Source organism: Typopeltis vanoorti, chromosome 25 (assembly GCF_054136105.1).
Source record: "Typopeltis vanoorti isolate ZY-2024b chromosome 25, IOZ_Tvanoo_1.0, whole genome shotgun sequence".
Lineage (NCBI taxonomy): Eukaryota > Metazoa > Arthropoda > Arachnida > Uropygi > Thelyphonidae > Typopeltis > Typopeltis vanoorti.
This window is the reverse complement of record NC_143573.1, coordinates 70,466,917-70,477,500: the sequence shown is the minus strand read 5'-3', so window position 1 is coordinate 70,477,500 and position 10,584 is coordinate 70,466,917. Positions and strand designations below refer to the sequence as shown.

The 10,584-nt window shown below is 35.4% G+C and overlaps 1 protein-coding gene across 1 annotated transcript in view; it reads left to right on the top strand.

Moving 5' to 3' along the window:
- LOC150092833 (NACHT and WD repeat domain-containing protein 2-like) overlaps positions 1 to 10,584 on the top strand; it is a 46,265-nt gene that overhangs the window by 12,426 nt on the left and 23,255 nt on the right. Inside the window, exon 3 of the mRNA XM_090414294.1 lies at positions 2,627 to 2,743. Coding sequence (XP_090270420.1) covers positions 2,627 to 2,743 — 117 coding nt within the window. The remainder of the gene's footprint in view (positions 1 to 2,626; positions 2,744 to 10,584) is intronic.

Sequence of the window (10,584 nt, the reverse complement as noted above, 5' to 3'; positions counted from 1 at the left end):
ATTTCAGAGATGGACCTCTTGAAGCTTCTAATATTGTAATACTTTGTAGGATATTGATAGACTGCCTCTGTACCGTTGCTGCTTTTTATGCCAAAGTATGTGCTATGTTTATACAAACGCCACTCCACGTTAAATTGTAGAATTAGGGAGATATGTCTTTCATATCCTGCTGAGCGAAGTCAAAACAGTAGAGAATACGTTACAAATGATGCTAACTACTATTGGAGTAGATTATAAAGGCGTCAGGCCCAGCAAACGTAAAAATATATGTATAACAAACTATGGTGAAGATTACAATGTTATTATGAAATTTCGAAAAAAAACATAATTAGCCATATCATCATCCATATTGAAAACAATGGCGAAGAGTTGAGTTCTTAAAATGTAACTAAAATCTTTGCCTTCATAACTAAAACAAAAGATAAGCATCGAAGCTAATACAGCTTATTACATTTTTTTTTGCTTAATTAGGTTTTGTAACTCTCTTTATTATGCTTACAGAATTAACGTGATTTTCACTAGGGTTTTTTTTTTTCATTTAAAGTAGACTTCTTACTTATTTATAAATGTTTTAATTAAATCCAGAAAAAAAAGAGATTAAAGAACACTATTTCAAACTGATTTCTTCTTATATACTATATCGATAATTAAATCAATTCTTCGCAGAATCTGAAAAATAAACTTTGATTTTGTTTTCTCTCGGAACTTGTTTTTATTAAAACTTTTTTACCGTGCTTTAAATGTGGTGTGAGGGGAATGAATAATTCAATTGCAAGAATATATTCGGTCACTTCACCATATATCTGAATAACACGCAAGAAGGGCGAGATGATTCTATGAAAGAACAGAGTTCATTACCCATATCTTTAGCGAATCTTCCAAATTAATCTGTTGGATAGCATGCTAGAAACAGACGCATTTCCTTTGTCACAAAAGGATTGCGGACAGAGAGTTAGAATAAATTGAATTAATAATGAATGTGCTGGCGTTTTTCCACACGAAGATGCTCTACAAAGCTAGTAGCAAATAATGGACTTTACAACTCCTAGTTGTAGTAATTAGGTCACACTTTTTATACATTCTGTGGGGAGATGGAAAACAACACGCATTTTTTAAAAAGAAGAAGCTAATTCTTTTACGATACGCAGAGCATCACAATTTATCAGTATAATCGTGAAAACAATTGCAATCACCTCTATACAAACCGCATGTTCAGCTAGCAAAATAAATGACTCATGAAAGCATTGCGGAACGTGTGTATGTGTTATGCCTAAAGAATATCGAATTATTTTACATAAATAAAGAGCCAATAGGCTTCATGAAACCTATTGGCTCTTTATTTATGTAATTTAATCGGTGCACCTTTTTGACAACTCGTATAGCAGAGTATATAAGTTCTTTTCGCTATACCCTTAGAATTAATTTGGTCTAGCTACTCACTGTTGAGATCTCAATAAAGATCGAAACCGGTCTGGGTAGTGACCTCCCACCATAATGTATAGCATCATACATCTCCTAGCAGATGGGTTTTACATTATGGGAAATACCAAGAATAGCGATCAGAACTTTCCCCACCTTTGCTACGAGTTGCCCTAGTTTGTACTACGTACTTTGGACTACGTGCTTTAGCTTACGCTAGTAGTCGCCGATACTTTTATAGTTTACTATATTCGGCATGAAACGCTCTGATTCCGATCTTTGAGTTTCTTATTCGGTTTTGAAACAATGTGGGATTTAATATCCTCTTAATCGAATTATTTTGCTTAACCCTGAGAGTCCTTTTAGATTTTATAAACATTTTAGCCGCATGCATTTTCTGCTAAAATTGTCAATTAATTTTATGTTGATTATTTTTCTTCAACTACTACTAAGTGGATATAATTAAAACCCACTTAGAATAATGACTTACTATCGACTGAAAAAAAATTTTAAATGTTCCTCGAATCCTACTCGTAGATGGAATTCGAAACAAGTCATTCCAATTAAATGATATCTCCACTATCTACTGAGCTACGTAATCTATTTGGATATATATCATCAGATCTTCCTCCAATTAATACTGTGATCGGATGGATAACAAAAATACAACCAAAAATATAAAAATTAATGAACGAATTAAGTAAAATCCTTAGTCCGTTCACGGTACTAATGTACTATAGGTTTACAGCCTTTCGTCTGTGAGAGTTAACATAACATAACATAATCTACTATATCTTTAAGCTGCGTGTGTTTTCTGGGTGTGTTTTGTCTCTAATGAGATAAAAAAAAACACACCAAATTATAGAAAGAAAAAAAAGCAGACATTTCCGTATAAGGCAGGCTATAAATAGGTTAGAATAGGCTGGTTATGAATAAGTTTGCATCTCGTCTAGGTTGGATACCTAGACGAGATATAAACTAATGTCTTTCCAACAAAGCATATATTGTGCATACATATATAATCAGATTATCAATAGTCATTGTAGTGATTCATGATAACTTACCTTATTAATTTGTAGCCATGATAAACCACTTATAGTACATTAATGTGGACTTATCTTCCTAATGCAAGCTTAACTTTCAGATATAAGGGCAATGCAGTGAATTTACTTTTACTCTGATCATTATCTTTTTTCTCTCCTTTTAGGTTGTCGATATGAGGTGGGGCGTGCGAGACGAAGCCACAGACGATCACATGACTACAGAGTTATGCATGAAAGAAATAGAAAACTGCCAAAGACTTTCGATGGGTCCAAATTTTGTAGTAAGTTGTCTATTTTCAAACACACGTTTAGTATCATTCACGAATAAGCAAGGATCAATGAAAAAATAAAACTTCTTGTTCTTCTTCCTACCAGGCTTTATGTAATTGGGATTCTTCAGCGAAAATGAATTACCTACGATTTTTGTAGAGCCCATCCCTCCAGCCATGTGCAGTTTCTGGTCACTGAAGGCACAACAGTCTGCCTGCATGCACGCTGTGACTATGAATGCCTAGTAATATAAAGTTCCTTCGTATGAAAAGTGACAATTCAGCAATAAAACAATTATTTATGTAACTTTACCTGTAAGATTCCGTCTACACTGGGATGGCCAACCTATGGTGCATGCACGAAATGCAAGCTAACGTAGCGTAATACGCAAGAAAAGTGGCGTATTGGGCCCCAATGATAATAATAAAAAAGTAAGCCTATTCATGCAAAAAGTATTAACCAAAAACCGATTTTCAGAAGAAAAAAAAAAAGAGCTAAAACTTAGTAATTATTTTTAGCGATTTTATTGTTTCGTGCACATTTTTGCCCATGAGGCACAAAGCATTAAAAACATCAGGTTTTTGTCAGTCCGTTTACAATTGATACGCGTGAACTACGGAGTTGTGCCTTGTTCGTCATTTGTGAACATTTCCAGTTTTGTACGTTTTCGAAAATTAAGCCTTGTTTTTACATTCAGTTATCCATCACAGTGCAAAAGAAAATGAGCAAAAGAAAAACAGAAGGTGATAGTAAGTGAAGTCAATGAATAGTTGGAAAATGAATTATTTGTAGCGAATCCGTCAGGAAAACCGTTGTGCACTGTTTGTAAAAACACTTTTTCACATAATAAAAGACATGATCTTAATAGACTGTAAAACACAAACTGAAATAGAAGGAAAAACTAAAGCTGGTGCTTGGGTCCGGTAAGGAGAGAGAATCTTGTGTTTAGCAATAAATTATGTCTATATTAAATATATTATATTAACATATCTTTACTGAGAGTTTTTAAGGATACAAGAGTTCTATGGCGAATCTGAACTCGCACGTGAAAGATTGGCCACCCATGATCTCAGCAGCGTTTCCCAAATAGTGGGTCACGAGCCGGCACCGGATCACGAAAGCCGGGTCGCCTAAAAAAATCTCGAAAACCTAGGTGTTTCGTTTTGGGGTTTTCTTGTTCTCACGAAACTCTAAAATACAAGTAAATAGCGTTTAATCGGAATTGATGAATAAATAATTTAATTAATAGAGACAAAAAACGCGCTGCGTCCGCGTCGCCATTTCACAGTCTCTTTGTTCGGGCAAAGTAGCTCAACTAATGGCGAGGCTGCTTCGGGAGTACCCAGTTTTAGCAGAAAAAGCAATAAAATTTCTAACGCCTTTTGTCACAACCTACAAGTGTGAAACAAGTGTTTTAGTTTTTCTAAAAAAATATAGAAACCGATTGGAAGTCAAACTGGATTTAAGAATAAAGTTATCTTTTCCTCCAAACGTGAAGTTTCTCGTTAACAAACAACAGCATCGTACTTCTCATTAATAAATTACTTGGCTTTAATTTAATTTCTTTATATTTTTGTAAGAGGAAATGCTTCTTTATTATAATAATAATAATAAATGAAAACTCTATGAACATTCAAATCTGTTTTATTTTACCTATTCGCCATAAAAATTTTAGTGGGTCACGAAGATGAAGTATTAAAACAACCTGGCCACGGAAAAAAAAAGTTTGGGAAACCTTGATCTACAGTATCCTCAGTATTGTTGTCACAAACCTTGGCCCATCTTTACTTCACAAGGTACTACCATATTAAATACTTGGGTTTCCTGCTTAAAATGCAATATGCGATGGCACCCTCTCTGTATATTAATGAAACACATGAGATTTTATTCCAACAAACGTGCTTTGGCGCTCTAACTGTTTTAAAATACATTCTAATCCAGATACAATCTTAATTAACTCGCTTCATTCATCATATATGCATAGAGTTAATTACTGCACAAAATCTTTTCAAAAACGTGCAGTAAGTGAAATAAAAATAAAATAAAAATAATCATAACACGTGTGTACAACTACACTGGCTAATTTGGATTCTGTATATTTTGTTTTATTTTTATGTTAGTCACACCTAAGAAAGATTGTAAACTTGCGTGGATTAGTACGTACTGTTGGTCAACTAAGACTGAAATTTACCGTTGTTTTGTCTAAGGGTTGGATAATTTACTTTAAACTCGTAGATTACCAACGGTAAACTAAGGGTCAGAAAACTAACACAGAATTTTTAAAGCCTGAGGTCTCTAAATAAGCGGAGTAGTTTTGCATCACACAATGAAAATCATCGAATCATCTAACCGCCTAGATATATTCACAAACATGCCTTGTCACACTGTGTTGTAATTGTTTTAATATTATGATCTTGGTTAATTCGAAAACAGTTATCAGGATTCACATAATATAATTTACGGACTAATTAAAATTATACGTAATTAAAATTTTTTATTAAAAATGTAAACTTCTATCCACGGCAAAATTGTAAAATATGGTCAGGTGCGGTTAAGCTTGTTTTAGCTCAGCGGATTTCCGCACCATTTCTTAACGGCAAATATACTTCTTCTGTTTATTTATTTATGCAAGATTTCAAAGCTGATAACTACTTTTTAATACCACACTCGTTTCGTGTTTCACATCGATTAGTGTTCTCCGAAATCTCGGGATAAAAATAAAACCCATAAAATCCTGATTTTATAATCAATTGAATCATGGAGTAAGATGTAGAAGAGATAGATGTAGAAAGTTTTTTACCTTTGGTATACTATACGTTAAAGATACCAAGCAATTTTATAAACTTGGTTTTAATTCTTTTTTTTTTCCCAAGTAAGCGAAGTAAGTCTTTCGTCACGTGCTCCAACCTGACTTAGATAAGTGGTAATTATTATATATATTAAACTCAGTTACCTCAGCAGTGAACTTGGATGCAGCGACGCTACTTGTGATGATGTAGCGCCAATTAGTCTGAAAGTTCATTCAATGTGTTTTTTTTTCCCTTTCGTTGTTCTTAATTCAATTTATACCATAAAACTGTATCCAACTCCTACAGGATGATTTTACCAATTTCCAAAATTTTAATTCTGAGGAAATTGAACTAAATGCACTTCTTCAGCTATCGATGATAAGACAACCCTGTAGCAAGGAAGTTGCGACATTTATATTTATCCTTCACTAGATTCAAGTTTGCCAGTATATGGAATGTTATATATACAGGGTGTCCCAAAATTCACGCAAGAAATAATTTTGATAGAAAACACAGGTTTTTAATTGAAAATTGTAATTTCTTATTGATTCATAAAGTATACAGTATAGGGTTATACATGGAATAGCATATCGGGTAAATGGCCTCCTCGGCTTTGCTGGCACATACGCACTCTTTTGTCGAAATTTTCCACGACCGTTTTGCATAAATGTGGCTGAAGTTCGTTGATACAGCGCTCAATTTCCTCCTTCAAGGCGTAGGTGGTCGTGGGCTTGTTGGCATAAACCTTAGACTTCAAAAAATCCCAAAGAGAAAAAGTCCAACGGCGTTAAGTCACATGATCTGGGCGGCCAATTCTGATCACCAAAACGGGAAATTACACGACCAGGAAATGACTCATGCAGTAATTGAATTGTTTCTCGGGCTGTATGGCATGTGGCACCGTCTTGTTGAAACCACATGTCGTCCACATCCATATCTTGCAATTTAGGCACAAAAAACTGGATTATCATGTCGCGATAGCGAGCACCACTAACTGTTATTGCCTTACCAGCCGCATTTTCGAAGACGAATGGACCGATGATGCCTCCAGCCCAAATTCCGCACCAAACAGTGACACGTTGTGAATGCATTTGTTTCTCAACAATTACTCGTAGATTTTCTGAACCCCAAATGCGACAATTTTGTCGATTAACGAAGCCATCAAGATGAAAATGAGCCTCATCGCTGAAGATGATTTTGTTCGAAAAATAAGCATCCACTTGTTGTTGTTCCATAATCCATTCAACGAACTCTCTTCGCTGTGTGTGGTCAGTAGACTTCAGTTCTTGAATCAATTGAACTTTGTAAGCATAACGATGCAAATCTTTCGTGAGAATACGCTGTAGAGAGCTTCTCGATATGCCCAATTCAAGACCACGGTGCCGAATTGATGTTCCTAGACTCTCAGCAACACTCTCACGAACTGCTTCGATGTTTTCTGTTGAACGACTTGTTGAAGGACGGCCAGAGTGTATAAGATCACTAATTGATCCAGTTTACTTGAATTTTTTAATTAATTTTTTCACAGTTGATGAAGTTAAATCACTATTCTGACCATATTTTGTACGAAAATTGCGAACTGTAGCTGCTAAACCTTATTATTTTTAAAATATTGCTCAACAATGAAAATGCATTGTTCTTTCGTGTAGCGCTCCATTTTTAATAACCCTAAACTGTCAGCTGTCACGCTGTCTTTTTTTTTTTCTCGTTGGCAACACTTTACCGCACAAATGGCGCTAAATTTAAATCAGGGTAGCCCCTGAGTTTCAAAACGTTTCAAATAACTTGACAAAAACGTACACAAAAATGTTACATAAAAACGTTACAGCCTGCATCCATTACAAGCAGACGTCATATTTGTTTCCAATTTCAGCTTATCATTTTATAGTATAGAGTAGATATATATATATATATATATATATATATATATATATATATATATATATATATATATATATATATATATATATAATGTTAAAGATACCAAGCAATTTTATAAACTTGGTTTTAATCCTTTTTTCCCAAATAAGCAAACAGACAAGTAAGTCAAGTTCGCGCTTGAAGTATTTTCAGGTCTGAGGCAACTCGTGGTAAAGGTGGAGTAAGCTCTGATCACTTTCCTTAGTATCCCCCATAATGCAAAGCACATCTCCTTTGCGGACATGTATAGAGCTATGCATTAAGAGAAGGGCCACTATCCAGACAGGTTTCCCTGTTTAAGTGTGGGGTTACCTCTTCAAAAACTGATGAGATCCCCCGGATCACCCAACAATGAGCGACCTGCAGGATCAAAAACTCAGCGTTGTTCCAGTCACAGTAACAGACCCACCCTGCCACGGAGAAGAACTCTCAGTGTTGGCTCTACCCCATGGCAGGGTCACTGCACCACTGAACAGAGCTGCTCATATTTCATCTGGGGGGTTACAGCAACAGCCGTGCCTCAGTTGACTTCATGGGCTACAGCATTACTATTCATTACCCCCCCCGGACCTGGTTGACAGCAACAGCCGAGCCTCAGTTAAATCTTCATTGGCTACAGCATTGCCATCCATCACCCCAGCTTCCAACCGGTTTCGACCTTTATTGAGGTCTCGTCAATGGGAGCCAGACCCTGAGATGCCAAGGTTGAAGTAATTCAGAACTTATAAATTTTACCTATACAAGTTGCCACAAGGTGCTTTGACTTTATTAAATAAAAATCTCAGGATGAGAGATAGATGTAGAAAGTTTTTTACCTTTGGTATGCTTTACGTTAAAGATACCAAGCAATTTTATAAACTTGGTTTTAATTCTTTTTTTTTTCCCAAGTAAGCGAACAAACAAGTAAGTCAAGTTTGTACCTCCCATAAATACTTCAGGCGCAAAGGAAAGTAATCAGAGCTTATTCCACCTTTACCACGAGTTGCTTTAGACCTGAAAATACTTCAGGAGCAAACTAGACTTACTTGTTTGTTTGCTTACTTGGGAAAAAAAAAAAGGATTAAAACCAAGTTTATAAAATTGCTTGGTTGCTAAATAAATTTTATGCACACATCCTAAAAAAAAACAAAAAAACATTTTAGATTGTAACAACGTTTTATAGAAATTTATAGTAGTATTTTTAAATATATTTAAATTTTTTATTGATAATTACAGACACCCCACATTTCTGCTAACATATGGGCAACAACTTTCCTACTGATTGTGTAATTACTGTATTAAAAGAAGCAACCGGGATCGTCATGACGAAATTGCCATTTCAGTCAAATGTATTATATGCTAAAATTAAGGATGGGCTGTAGTGATAAGTAAATAGCAGTTGTCTCGAGAGTTGATATTAATAAAGGTTCTGAATTTCAAAATTTTAATTAAAAGAAGTGCCAATTAGTTTTGAATGCGGGAAATCCAACGTCTGTCCTTGAAAAAAAAATCGCACAAATGATAAATTTATACTTAACAGCAGAGTTTTGGAACCTGACTGGCATTAAACTGAGGAAAGAGAAAAGAAAAGTATATTTTTAAAGGATATTTCATGTTTTTGGAGCCGTGATATTATAGGAATATATACATGGCGGTATTGACTTGGAAGATTACAATTTTGTGGATTTCTCTCTTAAGAAGGGATATAACTGAACTACATTGCAGGTAATTATAACAAGCTTCGTAGATAGTTTACAACCGTCCCATGACATAAGAAATTGCAAGGGAAAGGGGGGAAAGGATGTTAGCAGTGAAATATAATCAACAGGTATCTGAAGGAAACAATATCGAAATGTATTCCCATAGTCGGGAAGATAAATAAGGTAGGCGTCAGATGGATGACTAATAGTAGTAGTAGTAGAGGGCATATTGCTAAGGTGTCCATTTTTTAATTTGTACATAAATGATATAAGAAATGACTTGAAGGGAGATATTTAACTGCTTACTGATGATAAAGTTGGGTAGCGCAATAATTAATTAAGCTGATATAGAGAGCTTGCAGGATAATAAATAAGCTGCCAGTATGGGAAAAAGATAATGGATATCAGTTCAATGCGGGAAAAGTGTGAAGTTATGTATTTTGAGATTAACACTTTCATTGCCAAGCTGAAAATTGGAATTTCGTGTGGTGGCCAAATTTTTTTTATTTTTTTATTTAGTTAGCGACGTCCACGCGATAACGCGTGATAAGCCGTTTGGTGAGGACTCGCATCACGCGTATCGTTCATTGCCAAGCTGAAAATTGGAATTTCGTGTGGTGGCCAAATTTTTATATTTTTTTATTTAGTTAGCGACGTCAACGCGATAACGCGTGATCGGCCGTCTGGTGAGAACTCGCATCGCGTGATTGGCAATGAACATGTTAAAAGATTACAAGTTGTGTGTCACATTGATGGAACTGTACTCCAAGATATTGACGAGGCTAGGGACAAAGGGTGTTGGTGAATAAAGAGTTGAAGTTCAGAGGGCATATTGCTAAGATGTCCAAGATACCTCATAGGATTACTTGGTTATTGAAAAACACGCTAACATGCAAAGATAAAGAAATTATTCCTTCTTATAGGGCGTCGATACGTCCACATATTATTAGTGTGCTCAGGTCTTGTTGCCTGGATTCCTTAGAGATGAGGAAGTGGTAGAAAAGATTCGTAGGAGAGTGACCAAGTTGGTGAGTGGTGTAAGGAATGTTCCATACATTGTGGATTACTGTTGGTTGATAGGCGGAAAAGAGGAGATATGATAGAAACATTAAAGTTATACTAAAAGATTTTTATAAGTTGATGCAGGGGAAATATTGCAGCAGTGGAACAGTGGTGGAAGAGCAAGAGATCCCTGGAAATTAACAAGGGTGTGACGACTAGGTTTTTAGCTTGGAGAATGATGAATGGATGGAATGCGTTGCCTGACTCAGTTGTAAGTGCTTCGTCTGTCAATGAGTTCAAGAAGAGGTATGATAGATATTGCGTGGATAGTTTGGGTCTCCCGCGATGAGTCTACTGACTCTATGGAGATGCCCGTATAATAATAATAATTATTATTATTCTTACGTCAAGTTTTGGTTCTTAATAACCTAATAATTTTTTTGTTACTTATCTACAGGCGAT